Source organism: Neltuma alba, unplaced genomic scaffold, assembly GCF_004799145.2.
Source record: "Neltuma alba isolate B1F8T4 unplaced genomic scaffold, ASM479914v2 tig00013049_pilon, whole genome shotgun sequence".
In the NCBI taxonomy this organism is placed as follows: Eukaryota; Viridiplantae; Streptophyta; class Magnoliopsida; order Fabales; family Fabaceae; genus Neltuma; species Neltuma alba.
In genome coordinates this window covers 1056-23283 of record NW_021637391.1, presented here as the reverse complement: position 1 = coordinate 23283, position 22228 = coordinate 1056, and the positions used below count along the sequence as shown (strand labels likewise).

Sequence of the window (22228 nt, the reverse complement as noted above, 5' to 3'; positions counted from 1 at the left end):
TGGCTAACCTCGATAGGAGGCAGCCAGAGGAAGAAACCTCCTTGGTACTAGCATTAGAACAAGTGCCTAGGCCTACAACCCGTAGACCTTAACGGCATCCAACAGTGGATGACCCATTTCTGCAAACACAACCTGCCGTCATTTAACGGAGTGTTTGACATCTAAATGGCAGAAGACTGGATTAACTGCTTGGAGAAATTTTAACGTATTAGACTGCCCAATGGAGTAAAAAGCCCAAATGGCAATTTACAAGTTAGAAAAAGATGCCAACCACTGGTAGAAGAATACTGAACTTATTCTGGATGCTTAGAACACGAGGGTGACATGGGAAGTATTCCTAAAGCAATTCCATGAAAAATATTTTTTGAGGTCAGTCAGGGATGAAAGGGAGGTGGAATTCCTGACCTTGAAACAGAAAGATAACGAGACGTTTGACGAGTACCTAGCTAAGTTTATCTATCTCTCCTACTATTCCAGTACCTGTGTTACCGAGATGATAAAAGGTGGATGACCGAGAAAACAATTAGAGGACTAAAGCAGTCTTTAAGGGAGATGATCGCTCCCAGGCAGTTCGAGCACTTCAACAAAACAGTTGAAGCCGGCCGAATTATAGAGAACAACCTAAACCATCATCTGTTGGTTAAGTCTACTCCCAAGTTAGAGAAGAGAGATCGGGGTGGCACCTCTTCTAATACCAGTATGAAGAGGAAGAGGCCATGGGACAACCAAAAGAGTAAGAAGGGAGGCAAGCTACCAAATGGCAAGGAGTGTCTGACCTGTGGTAAGAATCACAGTGACAGACCGTACATAGTCAGGCAAAACATTTGCTACACTTGCGGCAAGCCCAGATACTTCTCGAGAGAATACCCATATAATACAAAGAAGGCAAGGCGGCATACCCAAGGACAAGTATTTGCCATCACAAGGGAAGAAACCCGAAAGTCATCAGAAATGATCCAAGGTACGATCATTATTAACAACTCCCCAGTGATTACAATATTTAATTTGGGTGCTAGTCATTTTCTTCTCTCGTATATTTGTTCTAAAAGACTTGGCTTGGTTATGAACACATTGCATTATGACATGCAATTGTCCACACCAATATGTTCTGGGATAGTACATTTGATATGTGATTATATTGCATAGTTCGTTATGAACACTAGTACACTGTTTTAGATTTGATATATATGCCTTCCATGAAATTGATGTGGTAATTGGATTGAATTGCTTGTTGTCCCATAACGGCAAGGACAAAACCCTAATCCTATCCCCAAGAGAAATGGAGTTAAATCCGGAAGTTAACTTGAACTTTGTAACAGAAGCCCCGACGGGCAATGGTACAATAAATAAAGCTAAGTAAGACTAGCAGAGGTTGAGAGAAAAGTGTGTTTCATCATGATAAACTAAGGGAGTTGGTGGTGATAAATGAATATGGAAGTGATTATCAAAGGAGGTGGTAACTTTCATCACTATAAACAGGGATGCTGGTCACGACGAATAAACACAATAACTCTTAGATATTAAGATGGTAACTTAACAAAACACAACGACTCTCAAAAGTCACAGAAAGTAAGATTAATAAGGGTTAAAAAGAGAGAGGTAGCTAATCTTTAGAGTTATCAGATTCTCCCTAAAAAAGAAAAGAAATGATAAGGAGTTAAATAAGATAGTTAGGGGATGAATCTATACACCACTAAGAAGGTGTAGTGACCACCTAAGTTGGACAAACTCTTACAGCCTTGTTAGGACTAGGGCACCATGATAGGGTAGCTATCTCAAGTCCCAAAATAGATAAATAGGAACTTGGAGATACTAAAGTCAAGATGGAGAGTCCTAGTAAAATTTCTTAAGGATCAAGAAGAGAAAGAGATAGATAGTTGTGTAGGGAACTGGCTTAGAGGTTGGCATGTTCCAAAGGATGTCAAGAGATATTCAGTCATTTAGGTTTAGGTTAAGAGGCAATGTGCCCTATCCGAGCGGGAAAGGGAAGTAGCCAAGACAAGGCAAGCAGAGTGACTTCACCTAATAGAAGCATGACTAGTCAAGAATAAAGCTGGGCTTGGATATACCTGAGCTTAGCAGAGTACTAGAGCAAGCAGAAAGACGAAGAACCTCATAAGTCCTCTCCCTATGACTCCCAGAATTAGCTGCGAAGGCTCTCTCTTGTAGGGATAAAATGTCTGGATGGCACGCTATGGACATAGCAACCAATAAGAGCTTGCACTCTTTGTATTGAAATGCTAGGCATTATGCATGTTAGAGTATGCTTATACTGAAAAGTGTAGTAGAGCAAAGAGTAGTTGCATAAGTCCTTTCTCTGTACTATTCTAAAATAGTAAGAGATGGTAAGAGCAGCTGGAGGAGTAAGAAAACTCCTAAGGCAAATTGGCTTAGGCACCTAAAGAGACAAAGAGGTGGCCTGAGGAATTGACGTGAGGCCTAAGAGAATGGTATTGGTTCTTGGAACAGTTTTGGAGAATTATCAGTTAGGTAACCAGCTGAGAGGAGGTGACTTTACTTAGTCCTATAGTCTAGGTCTCCCAGAGATCGGTACCTTTTTGGGAGGATGAGGACCAGGGATGAGTTGAGAATGTGGAAACCTCCTTCAGTTGTAAACCAGTACTGAGAGAGTATCCATGACCTCCTTCCAAATAACCTTATCATTGACTAGGCTGGGCTCAATTTCCTTCTGATTAACAGAGGAAAGCCAAAGTTAAAAGAATTAGAGTAGTAAGACCTGAATAAGAGGTATTCAGGCTAGCCCTAGATACAGGAAGAACCCTTTGTGATACAGAGACAAACTGAGTATTGATGGGAAGATCCTTAAGATGAGGCTAGAGTCAAGAAGGAACTAAAACAGCAGAGTACCAGGGTTAAGCCTATCAAAATCAGTGCCTCATATTCCTGTCAGTACTATTTAGTTAAGCGTGCTCGGGCAAGAGTAGCCCAAAGAAGGTGACCCTAGGAAGCAATATAAGAGGGTGTAAAAGCTAGAAATGTTAGCCATTTTGGCAAGAATGCACTAAGTCTAGCAGAAAATGGAAGATAAAAGTTAAGAAAGCTATTAGGCTACTTAATGTCCTAAGCAGTATGGCTTTAGACTGAGACCCAAGGTTTACTTGAAGTTTTGGGAGTCCTTATAGAAAGAAATGGACATTACTCTCAAATTCAATACAACCTACCATCCACAGACGGATGGGTAGACACAGAGAATGATATAGATGTTAGATGAAATGCTACGCGCATATGTGCTTAATTTCGGCGGTAAATAGGATATGTATTTACCGTTAACTAAATTCACTTAAGATGACAGTTTCCACTCAAATATCCAAATGATGCCATACGAAGCACTCTATGGGAGGAAATGTAGATCTTCCTTATGTTGGACAGAGCTTAGTAAAAGAAGCATCTTTAGTCCAGATATAGTAGATCAGACTTTCCAACAAATTAAAGCTATTCAGCAAAGACTTCTAATGGCTCAAAGTAGACAAAAGAGTTATACAAATATGAGAAGGAGACCGTTAGAGTTCGAGGTTGGTGATCACATTTTCCTCAAAGTGTCACCAACAACGGGAGTCAGTTGATCCTTGAAGACCAAGAAGCTAAGTTCGAAGTATGTTGGACCATTTCAGATTTTGTCTTAAGCGAGACCAGTAGCACACAAGGTGGCCCTTCCCCAAACTTGAGTCAAATTCATGATGTCTTCCATGTCTCCTAACTGAGGAAGTACCATACAGACCCGACATATGTCATAAGTTACGATGACATTGTACTCTAAGACAACTTGTCTTTTGAGATTAGATCAGAGCAAATCATTGATCAAAAGGTCAAGCAGCTGAGGAACAAGCAGATTTTGCTAGTCAATGTAGTTTGGAAAGGTCTTCTCTATAAAGAAGCAACATGGGAGATAGAAATTGAAATGAAAGAAAAGTACTCTGAACTTTTCCATTAAGGTATGCTTTAAATTTTGAGGATAAAATTTATTTAGGGGGAGAAATGTCACATCTGGCAATAGGGTAATTAGGAATGAGAAATATTCCTAAATAATTAAGGGCAAAAAATGATAAGGAGAAATAGAAGAATTTAGTGGAAAATAATTAGTATGATTTTCCAAGTCAATTATGAAAATTTGACTAATTAAGAAAAATTGGTCAAAAGTAATTATGGAAAAATATTTTCAAACCTTAGAAAATTAAAAAAAATAAGGATAATATCCTTTGAGAATTGTATGAGATTATAAAATTGGTTTTGTGACCAAATTACCCTCAGAGAAATTTCAAAGGAATTTAAGAGTAACTTAGGCTAATTTAAGGGCTTTTATTTGAAAAATTCCAAATAAATATATTTAAGGCAAGAAAAATTTCAAGAAAATTCCTATGATGCCCCAAGAAATTATAAGAGATATTGGGATCAAAAAGAGTCCCTCAAGTATCTAAAATTTTTCCTAATTCCTTTGAAAAGTGGAAAAATTACTAAAGAAAAAGAAATTAATTTTTCTTTTTATTTAATTATTGGGAATTTAATTTTGAGACAAAGAGGGCATTTTAGGAAGATAAAAATAATGAGAGTAAATTATGGATCTGATAGAAAATAATCACAAAGATCAGAGTACTATAATTATAGAAAAGAAGTTAAACCCGGAGTAAAAGTGCACCGATAAAATGTAGATTAGAGTCTTGCACTTTACTTGGCCCACAATTTGCCATTTGTCAAGCCCTTACTAGAGAGGATTTGAGTTTGCCAAGTGTCACACCTTAAATGGAGAGGATTTGAGTTTGCCAAGTGTCACACCTTAAATGAAGAGGATTTTGACTTTTGGTAATTAATTAGTTTGGATTTAATTAATTAAGAAAGAGAAAGCAAGAGTAAAAGGGGTAATGACACTTGTATCTTCATTTAAGGAGGTGGTTAGGATATTTTGTGCACATTAAATGAGATCTTCCTCCCTATTTTTGCTGATCAAGTTTCGACCAGAGAGAAAAAGAGAGAACTTGAAGGGTGAACAAGGAGGAATTAACCACTTTGGATCAAGAAAGCTTAGAGTTGAGGCTAGTAGATGATTCTAAGTTGTTTTTAACTTGATTCTCTTGAGTTGGGTGGTTAAAATTTCTGGTTCTTCCCTTCCTTTTGTGCTAGCCGAAATGTATGATGTATAGGGGAGAGAGTTTCGTTGTTCAACATGTTAGAACACTTTAAAGCTTGGTTGTTCCAAGTGGTTTCAAGTGATTGTATGTTATTTTTGAAGAAATTTCCTTGATGCTTCACAAATGGTACTGTTCAGCCAAGATCATTACTGAACCTATGATGAGTTATTCAATTTTTTGATGCTTCTATTGTGTTCAAAATGGAAAAAGGTGTGGGGTAAACCTAAAGAACAAGTGTTGCAAGCATTAAAATCAAAGTTGTAATTTTTAAATAATGAACCCTATAGGTTTAATCAAGAGGAAACTAGAACGAGGAGTTTTATTTTCTTAAATCCAAGTAGATATTTGGAATTTATATGAAAAAATATGTACAAATGAGTCGATGAGGAATTTTTAGGGTTAAGGAAACAAACTCTAAAAATTTAAAGAACAAAGATGGAAGCTTTAAGGGACAAGGGTTGTCCTTGAGTTGTGTTTCTATTTTTGCTTGGTTTGGTTGATGATTGCTACTGTCCTTTTTGTGGATTGCCATGATAGTATTTGGCATTTGTGGAAGCAAGGAAGAAGAACACAAAAGTCAAGAGCTTTTGGAGAAAGGTAGCAAAGTTGAACCTAACTACTAACATTAACTTTGCATTGTTGATTATTGCATGATTAATTGCTATTATGTGGATGAACTTTCTTGTGATGTGGCTGCTCTTTGCACTTTCTTGCTTTGGTCTTTGCATGATTGAGTTTGTCAAATGATAAACATGCTGGTTCACCAATAGTAGCTAATGTGGTTATGCATAATAATGATGCTTGTTGATGATATACTCCTCCGGTCCTAAATGTAAGACCCTTATACACACTTGTATAAGGGTCTTATATTTAGGACCGGAGGAGTAGTTGGTTAATTTTGCTATTAGGATTTCTCAAAATCTCATTTTCCAAATGTAATCTAACATTTTAGGGCCTAAAACCTCCAAGGGCAAGCTACAGATTGAAGGTTAATTATGGTGCCAAACCATAAAAATTCATGGACTTTTGGTTATGTAAATATTCTACTTGGACAATGCTGTAAACCTAACTACACCGCCAGCTTTGAGCATCATTTTAACTAAGTTCCTAAATTCTTTTAATCATAAAATTTGACATGATTGTAGATCACATTATGAGCTTCATTTTGATAGCTAACATGTTAAAAATGGCCAACTACATGATTTTTAATGATTTTTCAAAGTTAAGGTCTAGAATCTAAAAAAAGGATTTTTACCAAAAAGACAGAGGTGATTTTCACAAACATCTGACACTTTTTCAAATGGAATTGGTTCACAAGTTTAGGTTTTCTTGAAAGAGCATTCAAAGAGCTTTTCATAGAATTTTGAACCACTCCATTTTGATTTTTCTAGATTAAGTTATGATTTTTTTAAGTTAGATCAGAAAACTGGAATTTTACCAAATGAACAGTAAAAATCCGAAAATCAATGTTTTTGTGAGAAAATTGAGCCCAAGGCCATCCAATATAGTCTAAAATGGTTTTGATTAAACCCTAAGTAGATCCGATAGTATGGTGTAACTTTTTCGTTATCAAAACACGTGAATGCCATTACAAAAACATCATAACAAGTAAACAATGTCAATACACAATAACATATATTAACATCCAGCTATCATTATATGGTCAAATAAAAAAACAAAATCTAAACTTTACGTTTAGCAGTCAGTATGTTGTGAAATTAATAAAACAAAATGTGAACTTTACATTAAGCTGCCATTATGCTGTGAAATTAAAAAAAACTAAATACAATATATACTCGTTATTTATTTCTTCCTCTTGTTTTAGGGGTTTTCTCGTAACAAAGACAGCACTTGATCACCATGCAGGTTCTTTCAATGAGGTATAAGCCACCACAAGCATCCAACCTTCAAGTCATAGATTTCTTGAGGGGAGTACTTGCATTGTGTAGCTGTCATCACCATACTCTGTGTTGTGCCACGTTGGTAACTAGCTCAAAACATGAACCACACAAGAGTCCCTGTAAAGGAAAATCTAGTGCTTTAGTCAATGAACATTAGCTTTAAAAAGCTCAAACACAATTACTTATTGTACACAACAACAACTCACGTGTCAGATTGCACATGAACTTTTGCCTATGTGACTTCGTTGTCAATTTTGTCCTCTTGGTTAAATAGCTAGCTTAAGTACACGAAGCACTTGGCAGAAACAATCTCTTTGCAAAAAAGAAACAAAAAAATGGAACAATTTTGATAGTAGTAAATGACAAGTTATCAAGAAGCATTAACAAACTTGATAATAGCAAATGACAAGTAATTAGCAGGCATTAACAACCAAGACAGTTATACAGATAAGCAACCATAACGCATTAACAAGTAATATAATGAATGAAAAGTTGTGCATACAATCCCTCTTGCAATGAATTGCTTAGGATCTATCTGTCCTTTCCTTTTCCCTTGCTTCTTTTTGTTTTCTTTCCCATTTTGATTGCATCTTCTTTCTCTTTTTGTAATCTCAACATGGTCAAATTATTGACCAACAGATCAAGGGCATAGAAACACATGGTTCTTATATCTATCACATAATAGAACCAATGGTAATTGAAAAGGGTGAGGCCAAATATGAAATCACAGTCTCCAATGTTATATCTTAAGTACTCTGGCAAGATTTCATGTTCATGGTTTTCCAAGCTCCACTTAAGAGGATTAGCAGCCATTGTTTGCATTAACTCGGGTGAAAAAATTTGCCTACTGACACGACCGTAGTTCTCTTTTTCATCTTTGACTAAAGTTCTTGCCACCATAGACATAAACTATATCATAGACACAAACAATTAGTCATAATTATAATGACATTACTAGTTCTCTATCTATGTAAGCAACCATCTTACCCTATCGTTCATCCATTTCCTGTCTCGCAGGCAGCAAAGCTCAGCACGTATCAGGAAGTATCCATACACCTCTACAATATACCTACAGGAAAAGGAACAATCAGCAATTAAGTTGTATGTCTAAAATTATTATCAGTCAATTGTCCCAATTACAATCAATCCCAACACTTACTTTCTACCTTCATCTTCATCACATCTTGTTGTGCACATCCTAAATAATTCCTCTTTCTCATCAAGTTTTCTCTTGTGATGGCCTTTTTTCACCTCTTTTAACCAGGGAGATTTGATTGCACAGCTTATGATCGTGTTGATCTTCTTATTTTCATTTGCCCTTATGCTTCCTTCTTCATTTCACCCTTTCCCTCCTCATCATCGCCTTTCCCCTTGTCCTCTTCTATTGCTACATCACTAGACTTGTCTTTAATTGTTTCTTCTCTATCATCCTCTGATACAGAGTCACTCCCTTCTCCTTTCTCTTTATGTTAAGATTGACTCTCTTTTTCATACAGAGCACTTTTTTCCTCTTCTTTATCATCTTTTTTTGATTCACTCCCTTCTCCTTTCTTTTCATCTTAAGATTTACTTTTTTCTTCATGCAGAGCACTTTTTTCCTCTTCTTTATCATCTTTTTCTGGTTCACTCCCTTCTGCCTCTTGTATTGAATCTTTTGGGCTTCCTTTACCATCTCCACTAGTTTTTTTTATCTTCACTTGAGTTGTCTTTATTATCTTCGCTACTTATTGCTTCCACCACATCTTCCTTCTCACTCTCATTTGTTAACCTCAACTGTAGGAAAACCAACCCTTCTTCAATTGTCAACACCAACCCTTCAACCATGGTCACCAACCTTTCATGCGTCCTCTTTATTTCCTACAAAATAACAGTAATTAAAGTAATCATCACTCCAAATTATACACAGCATCAAAATAAGCTCGACATTATTTACTTACCAGGTGGGTTAGCTTTATTTTTGTATTAGATGCACTAGATGAAGCCCCATTGACGTTGGTAACACCATGTAGTATGCCTCTGTCACTATTCTTTTTTGATTTTACTCTTGCCTTCACTTTTTCCCCATCCCAATAGATAATGACATTCTCATTTTTTGAAGCTTTTTCTTTTCCCAAAGGAAAGTGTTGTAGGCAATAAATCTGTATATCAAATAAATAATAACTTAGCTATACAATAATGACAACATGCAAAGAGGCCACTAACAACATACACAGCAGCCAATCACAACCTACACATAAGTCAATCTCAACCTACATTTGTGCCATTTACAACATGCACAGTAGCCAATCACAACCCACACTTAACTGAATGACAACATACACAGCATACAGTCACAACCTACACATCATCCAATCACAACCTACATTTGTGCCATTCACAACATGCACAACAGCCATTGACAACCTACACTTAATCGAATGACAATATCAACAACATACAGTCACAACCTACACATCAGCCATTCACAACTTATGTTTGTGTCATTCACAACATGCACAACAACTATTGATAACCTGCGCTTGACCGAATGACAGCATCAACCGCATACAATAACAACCTATACATTAGCCAATCACAACCTACATTTATGCCATTAACAGCAGCCAATTACAACCTATACATAAGTGACTGACAAACCAACAGAGGCCAATGACATGAATAGCAGGCAATTACAACTTATACATAAGCAAGTGACAAACTAACAGAGGCTAGTGACAACATGCACAGCAGCCAATTACAACATATATATAAGTAAGTGACAAACCAACAGAGTCCAATGACAATGTGCACACAAGATAATAACAACCTTCACACAAGCCAATCACAACATACACATAAGCATTTGACAACGTACATACCAACTTATGACAACATACAGAGTAGTATATCACAACATATAGAGCAACCAATTACAACACACATAGCACCTATTGATAACAGCACATCGCAAATTGATAATACAACTAACATCAAAGTAAATAAATCATACCCACACTTACCATTAAGAAGTACAAGCAACCTCCCACATTTTTCGTTCCACCAGCTTTTCCTTTCTTCTTTCCTTTCTTGAACTCCGTAATTGAGTTGCATAATTCTCTAAAAATAAAACTGCTCCAATCATGCTGTCCAAACTACTATTTGTTAGAAACAATCTCACCCAAGAGGGGGGTGAATTGGGTGAGTTACAAAAATTTTAACTTAAATGCGTGACAGTATTGAATAAAAACAGAGAGTCAGAGTCAGGAGAAATTTCACCACAGAGGGAAGACACAAGATTTATACTGGTTCGGTCTTAACCACTTGACCTACTTCCAGTCCCCAGAACACCTCTGAGTATTTCACTATCTTCCAAGATCGACAGGGCTCTTGGTGCCTCGGTACAGTAATGGAATCGCTCAATCACTCCCCCTTACTCCCGTAAGGATACACGCCCTCTCAAGAGTCCACACTCTTGAGTAACACTCAAGTATTTGATAAGAGTAGTAATTGGCTCTCTTACAGAGTGAATTTAATGATGAACACTGATGCTCGGTAGTAATGTGAAAACAGAGTATTGAATGCTAGACTAAATAATCGCAGGTGGTAGTTTCGGTATTCAATCCTTCATTAATGCTTCTTCGCGCCTTTTATAGTTGATATCGTTAAGTAGCCGTTAGACGGAAGAGCTTCTAGCCGTTGTGACTCCGTTTGCGTGTTTCGCTGGTTTCAACGGTTCCGCCATTAATGCGCCTGAGCTTCTGACACTGTAGGTTGCAGTCTACGTAATCCCGTTGAAGAGCCGTTGTATCCTTTTTTTTATTAATCTGCATATTTTAAGCTTTAAACAAATAAGAGTCTTGCGGTGAATACTTTAGTCATGAACTAAGAAGAGAAAACAAATTTATCATTCAATGATTTGGGACGAAATGATTTATCTATAAGAAGAGCAGAAAGACATCCTGGATATGTTTGATCGAAGAGATGATCGATTACTTGATGATAGATCATGTTATCGATAAACAGAGTGAAGACTCTTCGAATTAGATCAACGATATTATCGATCAAGTGTTGGATCATTAACTTTAAGAATTATCATAGTAAACGGAAATCGTTCCATGATCGAACAAGTGATCGAACACTTGTTTGATCGAACAGGTTATCGATAATTCAAATGTTATTGAAATGAAACTTCAGTCATTGATGATCGAACAACTTATCGATAAATGTATGATGGATAATGTTATCGATAAACCATGAATATGAATATATTCAGTAAAAGACACAGACTATCTGAAGTGATCGAACAGGTGATCGATCAATGAATATTCGAACAAGTGATCGAATAAAGTGTGAAAAGAAATTTAATCTTGTAAGGCAAGAAACTGATTATCGATCACGTTTTGTGAAAACATGAGTTTCAGGGAATTGAATGATCGATCATATTATCGAAAAATCAATGATCGATTAGGTAATCGAAAATAGTTCAACATAAGTTAATGCGAATATAGCAATCCTTAGACTCTTTATCGATCATGTTATGTGAAAAGATATTTATGCAAACAAGTTAAATTATCGATAATGTTATCGATAATTTGGTTGCAGGAAAACTAAATAAGAGTAAATAAAGACATTGATTATCGATCATGTGATCGATGATTTAATGATCGATAAGGTTATCGATCCATCAGTAAAGATGATTACCTGCATACAGAGAGTTAGAGCATAATGTTCGAACATATGATCGATAAACAAATGATCGAGAATATGCTCGATAAATTGGTAACAGAATTAATGTGCAGAACAAGTAGATCGTGTTACCTTTTATCGAAGTCGTTATTGATAACTGATTTATCGATCATGTGATCGATAAATACACTTCAGATTTGCTTCTCTTTATCAGTAACTTCATTGTTTATCTGATATTATTGATCAGTTGATCGATAATTAACCATAATCTTGTGTGATTTCCACGTTAGCGATAATCGATCATTTTATCGATTAACTACTTATCGAATAGTTCTTCGATCAAAATACCTACTATAAACCTGATTTACACTTGAACAATTATCTGAAACCTTAGCGATAAATGATTGATCGATCAGTTGATCGATCAAAATACTTAATCCAAAATATCTGACTTTGTTATCATCAAAACTATAACCCTAACACTATTTGTCGCCATCATGACCTTCAACACTTTATCACTGACCCATATACTAGAGCCAGGACACAAGAGGATTCCTAATGCATACATAACAAAAAAGAATTCAAACTTTTCATCCTCTTTTCCTTCAATCAACCATCTTCCTATTGTTTTGTAAGGCACTTTCCCATAGTCACTCATTAATTCCTTAAATGTTTTATCTTCATTCTCCACATTCATTTTAATTTCTTACCCCTTAAATGGTAGGCCCATCAATTGATTTACATCTCCAAGCCCTATTTCATGCGTCTTCCCTTGAATTGAAATTTTATTACTTACAAGTTCAAACATACAGATCAATTCACCATAAAAATCTCTATAAATTTGTGAGTAGCATATTTCAACTAGTTTATCAAAATCAATTCTTTTCAGCCTTTCCATCTTATCTTTACTTTTTTTAAGTGCTTGCAAACTTCCATAAATTGTCCCGGAGTACACGGTGTGTGGAAGGGAACAATATAATTCTTCCCTTTCGGTGGGACCCTAATTTCTTTAGCCCTTTTACTATATTGTTCTCTCTCCTCTTCTGTTAACTTTCCCAAACTTTTTTCACAGAGTTAGTGCCCTCTTCAAAATACTTAATTAAACTTCTTCTTGCTCTTCTTATAAAATTTTTTAGTAAATAGTATGTATCCAGAGAAGTTCCTAGACCTTTGTCCATCTTTGCTCTTACTCTTTTTAGCCATTTTGCTAAACCTCAAAAAGGAAAAAAAATACTGCCATCACATTATAACTTTTTGATTACTTGTCACTTAAAAAAATGGGTTATTTGTTTTTGGAATGATACAGTAAATCAATCCATGGCTTACGTTAGAGTACCTTAATAACATGGTCCCATACTAGCATGTTTAATCAACTTTAGTCCTTGAAATTAGAAAATACGTAAATCAATCCTTAAAAATAACAATCTTGTTACAAGTTACTAACTTTAGCATCCTTAGTCTCTTGATAAAAGCATTAAGTACAATGGGTTTGGTTATTTTTTAATGACTAACATGTGCATTTAGCAATGCTGCCACTATTCTATAGAAGGTTGTCTCGAATCAATAAAGAGATCTAGTGCTTGATTTACAAGTTCATTGTCAACTTCAATCATTAGAGTCAATGTAGCATGAAGAGATGCAACTCCAATCAAAATACTCTCCACCTTCCATAATATGAAAATAAATTTGAACAAATTTCAACGATTTTCTGATTTCACTATTGTAATAGAATAAATATGAAGGTTACTTCTTTCAAGCTGGATGATAGATCAGGAAAGAGGACAAAGACCGAAGTATCTTGTTGGACTAACTGGCATTAATCTATGTATGTTTGTTCTTACTAGTTTATCTTGCAATATCCATAACCCTGTGAACTTATTATTCGGGGCTTAGCTTGAAATGAAGCTATGCATTTTCTTTTCTTTTCAGATGTCACTTCATGCTTGTTTGAAACAATTAATTTTTTTTAATGAATCAATTGGAAATTTCCATTATTTTCACATTTCAAGTCATTTTCTTTCTTTCTTTTTTTAATTGTAAAGTTTAAATTCTTAATTTTATTAGTGTAATTGTGCAGTTTTAGCACTCAACGGGATTTATAGCAGCTTAACATCTCATTCGCACTTGGAAGGCTGGAAAACAAGTAGGGGTCATCCTTATGGTGATTTGTGGGAAGGAATCAAATGCTCAGGCTCATCGGTCACAGAAATGTAATAGACTTGAGCAAACTGATGCTTACATAGCTATGAATATCTATCATCTATGTATATACAATTGAGAGATAATGCATTTCTATCTTGACATGATATTTGTTGGAAATCCTACATCGATTATAATTTGGCTCTTTAGATAGCATCTATTATTGATAGAAATTTATTTGGCCAGGGACTTACTGGATCAATGGGCTACGAGTTGTCAAACTTGGCATCAATTACCTACTTGTAAGGCCCTTATATGAAATTGGGAAATAAATTCTCTTGCCCCTTTTTAATATTTCTCTCTCCCTCTCTCTCTCTAATTAATGATTAGAGTGACCAGAGGTCTAGAGGCCATGACATCCAGCCCCACTATCTTCCTCCATAAACAAAGTGAGGTGAATATGTCATCAGAAATCAGAATATGATTGAATTCATCCTCAATACTAATTCCAAAGACCATGCTAACCGCAAACCAAAAAAAAACTTATAATTTAATTCCTAGCACGCATAACAAATGCCGTTGAGTTTTAGCTAAATACAATGAAGAAGAAGACGAAATGGTGAAGTAGATGGAGTATAAGGGACAAGAAATCTCACATAAAAGGAGAAAAAACAACCCTTCAATCTGGAGATGGTAAGTCGGTGGCCTCTTCCTCTCTCAGTTCATCAGCTCTCTTTGATAGCTAACACCTCTAACAGTCGCGATCTGAAGAAAACGTAATCGCCAAATCTATGGGTGGGTGCGAGGCTAGCCAGTAGTGAGGTGCGACACTCGTTGATGATGGGGTGCGAAGCTCGCCAACGATGTGACTGAAGCTCGCCGGCAATGGATTTGAAGCCGCCTGTGTCATATGAAGGGGCCCAAACAATGGAAACACGAAGAAGATAGTCCTGATAGAAACAGAGTGGCCAAGGGTTTAAGACGGGGAAATTATTCAGACTCAAATTAATGAAGGTAAGTAGGTAATATCACAATTGAAATTAATTATCCGCAAGTCCTTAGGGACTTAGGAAGCATTTGGGGATTTTTAGAAACTTTTTCTGAATTAATTATCTTCTGTGGGACCTGTGGGTAATTTTCCCAAGATCGAGTCACCGGTATGCAAGAGGTGAAAAACGAAGTCGTTTAGTGGAAGTCATACAACTTCAGCCTCCTTGGGAACAACGACGGTCACGGCACCTTCTCGTTGGTGGTTGAGTCACTGTCCCTTGATACCCTCGACGAGTCCGCCAGCCCCATTTGCATTAAATTAAAAATAAAATTGAAGAAAAAAACCCGAAGTCCAACTGCCCGGCCGGTACATAAATAGATACTTCTTCCTCTTTTGCCTCATCTGATCTATGTAGCCTAGCCGCCATTTCCATTACTCCCTCCTCTCTAATTTCCGTTCTCTCCCCCTTACTATTATGGAGGCTTCGGCAGCTGCTTTGTCCCGCATAGGCCTCGCGGGCCTCGCCGTCATGGGCCAAAACCTAGCCCTCAACATCGCCGAGAAAGGTTTTCCTATCTCAGTCTACAACCGCACCACTTCCAAAGTCGACGAGACCGTGGATCGGGCCCGCCAAGAGGGCACCTTCCCCCTCGTCGGTCAGTACAACCCTCGAGATTTTGTCCTTTCTATCCAACGGCCCAGATCAGTCGTCATCCTTGTTAAGGCCGGTGCTCCCGTTGACCAGACCATTGCAGCCCTTTCCGAACACATGGAGGCCGGCGACTGCATCATCGATGGAGGTAACGAGTGGTACGAGAACACCGAGCGTAGAATCCAACAAGTTGCTGATAAGGGTATACTCTACTTGGGTATGGGTGTTTCTGGCGGCGAAGACGGTGCTCGTCATGGACCCTCTTTAATGCCTGGGGGTTCTTATCAGGCATACTCCAATGTGCAGGATATTTTGATGAAAGTCGCTGCTCAAGTCGAGGATGGCCCTTGTGTTACATATATTGGCGAGGGTGGCTCTGGTAATTTTGTTAAGATGGTCCACAATGGGATTGAATACGGGGATATGCAGCTCATTTCAGAGGCCTATGACGTGTTGAAGCACGTTGGGGGTTTGTCCAATTCGGAGCTTTCTCAGATTTTCGCTGAATGGAACAGAGGGGAGCTTGAGAGTTTCCTGATTGAGATAACTGCTGATATTTTTAAAGTTAAGGACGAATCTGGAAATGGGGATTTGGTGGATAAGATATTGGATAAAACAGGTATGAAAGGTACCGGAAAATGGACTGTACAACAAGCAGCTGAACTCTCAGTGGCAGCTCCGACTATTGCTGCTTCATTGGACTGCCGATACTTGAGTGGACTCAAGGATGAGAGAGAGAATGCGTCCAATGTATTGAAGGAGGCAGGATTGAATGACCAAGGGGGATCTGTGAAGAGTGGAATTGACAAGAAGCGATTGATAGATGATGTAAGGCAAGCTTTATACGCATCCAAGATTTGTAGCTATGCTCAGGGGATGAATTTGCTGAGGGCTAAGAGTAACGAGAAGGGATGGAATTTGAACTTGGGTGAGTTGGCGAGAATTTGGAAAGGTGGGTGCATTATACGAGCGGTGTTTCTTGATAGGATTAAGAAGGCATATCAGAGAAACCCCAACCTGGCTAGTTTGATTGTGGACCCAGAATTTGCGAGAGAGATGGTGCAGAGACAAGCAGCTTGGAGGAGAGTTGTGGGACTAGCTATATCAGCTGGTATTAGCACTCCTGGCATGTGTGCTAGTCTTGCTTACTTTGATACATATAGGAGAGCTAGGCTTCCAGCCAACCTTGTTCAGGCTCAAAGGGATTTGTTTGGGGCTCATACATATGAGCGAATTGACCGCCCTGGTTCCTTTCATACTGAGTGGACAAAACTTGCTCGCAATAGTGTTGGTGCTTTGAATTGAGTTGTTTGTTTAGATGTTTTATTTGGGTTGATGTTGATCATTCACCGTTTCAGTTAAAATTGCAAGTGTCTTGAAGGATCCTTGGTTAGGCCAAGCAAATATTGTTTACTCAAGTAGTTTTTACTTGTAATAAAAGAAAGGCAATCCTTTTGGCTTGATTTATACATTTTTTTAGTCGTTTGTTTTCCTTGGTAAACCCCTAATCGTTGATGGTTCACTTCCATATATTTAGAGGAATGCTTTCACGGTGTTTGGATTTTATATGTCGATTGTGAGAAATGATTGCTCACTTCAAGTTAGTTTGTAGTAGAGCTATTATTTTGAGTAAACAAGTCAGAACAAGTTAGACTAAAAATAAGGGCATTTTCATATTTTGACAGAAGAATAATATGGCAAGAGTGGGAAGGAGACAATAAATCTTGTCTTATATCTTAGAAGGTCCCTAACATGCGGTTCCTTTAAATGGGATTTTGAAATAGTTGAGACGCCATGCCATATTTTCAATAAACCCTTTCGAAAAGAGTGGCCTATTACAAATCTCTTTTTAAAATATTACATTGTTAAGACATGCAGTTTCTATATTTGGGGACATCAATAAGCATTGAATGGAAACAAATAACTGCTGCATGTTCCGACTAATAGGCTTTAATACCGGTGGAATTGTCAGTTTACCTATACTGCTGATAAGCTTTATTTGTTTCTGCCCTATTTGAATCATTCTTATTTTTTAGTGTTGAATGATAAAAAAGTTAAGTTATTAGAATGGTCATAAATTTTACCATTGTCTAACATTTTGCAGTCGGGCCGCAACTTTATGCAATTCATTTACTTTTTGATGGTGCTTGAAAATTGTATCATGTCGGTTTCTTCCTTTCAGGGGGTGATTTCCTGAAGATATACGTTATCTGTTTCGAGAAAAGGAAAACCTACATAGAACTCATCCTATTTCAGGTTCGTAACAAATTGCTTCTGGATCTGAATCTGTAAATGCAGCTTACAAATTTTCCTTAATGGATCTTTTTTGTTATTCTACCAGATCTTTCTCCTTCAAGTGCTGAAATCTTTCTACTCAAATACTAAAGATGGTATGCAACGCCAAAACATTTTCTTAAATATTTGAGATTACCTGTTGTACTTACCTAACGTACTATGCAATCTTATATCTTCGTAGACCAAGTTCCAAAGGCTTCTTCATTTTTTTTTTTTTTTTTTTGCGAGTTGCCTGATACGCAGGCTTTCCATAAATCTTCCTTTACAAAAGTTTTAAACTGCTTCCAGCATTGTTTAAAAGGTCAACTGATGCTCATTATTCGGCATTATCCTCTGAGGATGGTTTATGCTGTATGGTGGAATTTGAAAATAACGAATTGGGAGTGGCATAAAATTGTCTAATATTTACATTGAAAGGGATATTTGCAGAGGGACATCAAACCAGGTAAATTCATCATAGGTCTAGGGAGAAAAGCAAATCACGTAGCATTAATTTGTCTGAAAAGTTTCTTGACAGATCAGTTTTGTGTGCATTGTGTTATTTTAATAAAGCTGATTAATTGAAAATAAAGATATTTGAATCACTTACTTAGTATGAATTCACTCTTTAGAACTCAGGTTACTCAATATGGCTTTCATACATCATTGACTTGGGTTTTGTATGCATGCTGTTATTCATCTTTTTTTATTGAGTGGGTTGCAATTGAAGATATATCCATTCTTCTGTTCTAAGCAAGGCTCATATACCCACCTCAATTCTCCCATTCTTCACTTGTGCAGGCATCAGAAGCAATGGAAGAGTCTGGTTATAGCAGCAACTTGGAAGCTAAATTATGAGGACTGTCAGCTTCCTGTATCTGTTGCGGTTTTCCAAATTGTGTGTCCGTGGAAGTTACTTGGTTGGTAAAGAAAGTGCATATCATAATTGACGAAATATTGAGAGGAAAAATGTTTCTGCTGATTTTATTCTCCAGGTCTGATGGAATACAAAGAGCTTTTCAGAGGACTAATAAATGCTTAAAGAGCTAAGTTCTAACCCCTAGTTACCAACTACTACTAATTACATCTTCTAACTACATCTAACAGTAATATTTGATGCCTTGTTTCTATCTTGCAAATTTTCCAGTTTTAACCCCGCAAATATCCGTTAAGATGAAGTGTCTATTTTTCTCTAGTAAATGGACCTGCACTCCTTGAAACACGAGTAAATTGGTATGAATAAATATTTTCCGTACTGGCAAAGGGAATATGACTATTAAATAATTAAATATTACATCAAATTTCTCAAATTTTAAAATTGTAAAAGATCAGGAAATGCATAAACTGAATAAGATACTGAGCAGTGTGGAAGATTTGTGCTAGGTAGTGCCAAATCTTTTTCAATTGTTGGAAAATCAAAGTGATGCAACCAATGGCTAGTATAAAGACCATGTTCTCACATATGTACTTTCCTAATCTGGGAACTTTCAAGATGAGTTCTGTCCTTTTTGCAAAATACTCGGGATGACAATCAGTCTTCTGCACCCTATTCATTGAAGATACTGTGAATTGGTTTGCACTTTCTGGATTTCTATGCCATTTGCTTGATGAATCATGTTAGTGCACTGTCATTTGTGATGGTACGTCCAATCTTCCTTGTATGGAAGATGTGTACTATGACAAGCACTTCTGCTGGTTTAGAGCAAACTTTTACGTGGATCTTTCTATCTTCAGGTCACTAATTCGTTCCAACTATGTTTTAAAGTTATGTTGTGTTCGATGTTTTAGTAATCACTAATCACCATGTTGTTTGAGTTAATTTTCAAATTATTGCACTTTAGTGTTGATACTCAACTAATATTTTAAGATGTCTATTTCATGGGGTGAAAGTCATACACAAAACAAGAGAATTAGAGGGGCAATAAGCTGAAAGGTCCGTGCAGTTTCATTTTATGGTGTTATGGTGCTATGACATAATGGATCATTCTATACTACCATTCTTTTCATTTGGATATAGAGATTAACACATTTGATCCGTAGACAATATATGGCTGATGTTTTCATACAATCTTTGATATAATGTTATATCTGAAGTTTTCTCTTATCCTACTATCATCACACCTTGAGTCAATGTTGCATTTAATGCCTTTGTGTATTATGCTTTTAGGGGGAGTTCCATTCAATGTAGTCCCTCAGTTTGCAAGATGCAGAGCATTGCAAGTTCAAATTGCATCTACACGTCAAAGAGTTAAAAGAGTCATGCAAATGCTATGAAGCTGCTCTCCAATGTTCACTACCCTGAAAAATTGACGACCACGCTTTGTTGAGTTCATCTTCGGTTTCATTCTGCCATATCAGGATCTTCTACTTTTAAAACAGTAATATATATCTTTTTGCAGTATTTGAGTCTTTTGGGCGATTTTATTTAATGCTTCCGTACTATTGTATCACTTGTCCTTTGCTTTCGGATTTTTTTTTTTTTGCCAACTATTCGCTTGTGGATATTTTGGACATATATGATTTTGTTTTTGTTCTGATTTTCAATTGTCAGACTTTGTTCTGAATGTCATAGCGTTAAAAAATTGTTTTTATAGCATTTATCCTGATATAAATTTCAACCGTCATGTTCTCTCCATAAACTCTGTAAATGTTAGGCCCAATATAACGAAGGTTGACTAATTTTTTTAAGGGAAAATAACTGAGGTCTCATGGAGCATAAAATACTGTAAAAAAAATCTGAGGAAACTTAGTAATGAACATGAAGTTTTAAAAGGACTTGAGTACAATTTAGTGAAGTGTAAAAAGACTTTTTTGCCCCTAGTGAGATGCATCCAAAATAAATAAAAGTTGTCCTGTTTTTCAATTTGAGAATCACTACTTTATGCACATAAGGTAAGAGGGAAAAAGCCCAAACTTTATTATGTTTCTTCCTCATTCCCATCTGAAAATCTCATCCACTCCACCCATGTCAACCATTGGCAAAAACCACTTATGTTTTTGGTTTGGTGTGTGCTTGATCATTTAAGTTAGGGTTTTATTATAGGTGGGTAGGGTGATGATGGGTATTTTATTTTTAGGTATATTGTGGGGGGTTGAAGGTGGGCTTGCTCTGTTTAATCATGGTTCGATGGGAATTGATGAGGAAGATGAAGGTTGGTGTGGCTAAAACCCTTACTGCGAAATAGGAAAATATGTTGTCAATATGAGCCGTGATAATTGTTAATATAGCTTTGACTTGTCAATGATAACTGTGTTGTGCATATTCACATTAAATGATATTGTTAAATTTTTGTCACAAAGTTCATAACCTTCTGTGCCTTTGACTCATTGGTAGATGTTACAAAAAGAGAAAGAAGAGGCAATGAAAAAGAGTGAGCAGCTACATGAAGTAAAAAGAAAGAAAAAATAGTAAAACTATTTAAAAAGACTTAGACAATTATTACACAAGGATATGTTGATGATCGATTACATGATCGATCATTGTCAATGAAAGGCTAGAATTAGGACAAATCAGAGAGTATCTTGATCAAACAGATTATCGATTAATAAGAGAAGTTTTGTAAAACAATGTTAGAGTAAGTCATAGATAAGCCAATGATTGATAAAGTGATCGATAAATAACGAAGCACTCCAAATAGTATGTGAGTTTAAGAGATTTACCCATTATCAGTGTTTGATAACCGTTTAGGCAATAAGATGATCGAATAATCTTTTATTTAAACATGAGAGGGATTGTCTTCTTTACCTGACAGCTATTTGATCATTTGAATTATCAATCAGGTGATTGATAATTTTCTGAAAGCACTTATGTCAAAACAGTTTAACCAGTGATCAAGTAAAGGATCAAACAATCCTATTCATCTAATAGGTCATCTCACACAGTGAATTATCTAACTGGTGATTGATAAAATTTAATAGTATATAAGCTTAGAAAATGCATTTAATGATCCAACACATATTCGATTAACCACTGATCGAACACTTAATCGATCAAAGTTCCAATTATGCAGAGAAACTTAATTGCTTACTTTGTTATCATCAAAACTATAAATCTAACATTCTATTTTTTTTTTATGATGACAAAACATAAGAAAATAGAGTACACAAGAATCTAAGCAGATGGTTAGAATAAATTTTCAAAATAACTAGTAAGTTCAAAAGCTGATAAACAAGATGATAAACTAACAGTGATAATCTGTCAAATTGACAGAAATTTATAAACTGTCAATATACATAACATGAACTATCAAAATACAATGCAGAAAAAAAAACATAATGTAAACATATAAAAATTAATCTAAATCTAAAGCTTCACTCTTCTCCCTTTTTTTGTCTGCATTAGAGGAAGAAGTAGGAGAAATGAAAGAGGAGGGTAAGATGAAAGGAATAGGAAATGGTGGTTGAAACATCCTACCTTTAACCCCTCAGAGTACGCATTTATAAGCATTATGGTTCAAGCAAG

At 36.3% G+C, this 22228-nt stretch overlaps 1 protein-coding gene across 4 annotated transcripts; it reads left to right on the top strand.

The window, feature by feature from the left end:
* Window positions 1-15239: 15239 nt before the first annotated feature.
* Window positions 15240-20330, top strand: LOC114733962 (6-phosphogluconate dehydrogenase, decarboxylating 3, chloroplastic). 4 transcript variants are annotated; one of them, XR_003739115.1, is made up of 5 exons: window positions 15240-16603; window positions 17675-17748; window positions 17834-17882; window positions 18568-18686; window positions 18762-20330. XR_003739115.1 is itself a non-coding variant. In XM_028921442.1 (4 exons), the coding sequence occupies exons 1-4, from the start codon at window positions 15316-15318 to the stop codon at window positions 18597-18599; spliced, it is 1443 nt and encodes a 480-aa protein (XP_028777275.1). In that variant the 5' UTR covers window positions 15240-15315; the 3' UTR covers window positions 18600-20330. The 4 variants fall into 4 exon arrangements, 2 of the variants coding, with proteins under 2 accessions (XP_028777275.1, XP_028777274.1); XR_003739116.1 differs by having other exon boundaries at window positions 18568-18999; window positions 19934-20185; XM_028921442.1 differs by having other exon boundaries at window positions 18568-20330.
* The last annotated feature ends 1898 nt before the right edge of the window (window positions 20331-22228 follow it).

Excerpts from the sequence above, each read along its gene's own strand:
- LOC114733962 (XM_028921441.1), top strand. The coding sequence starts at position 15,316 with ATGGAGGCTTCGGCAGCTGCTTTGTCCCGCATAGGCCTCGCGGGCCTC.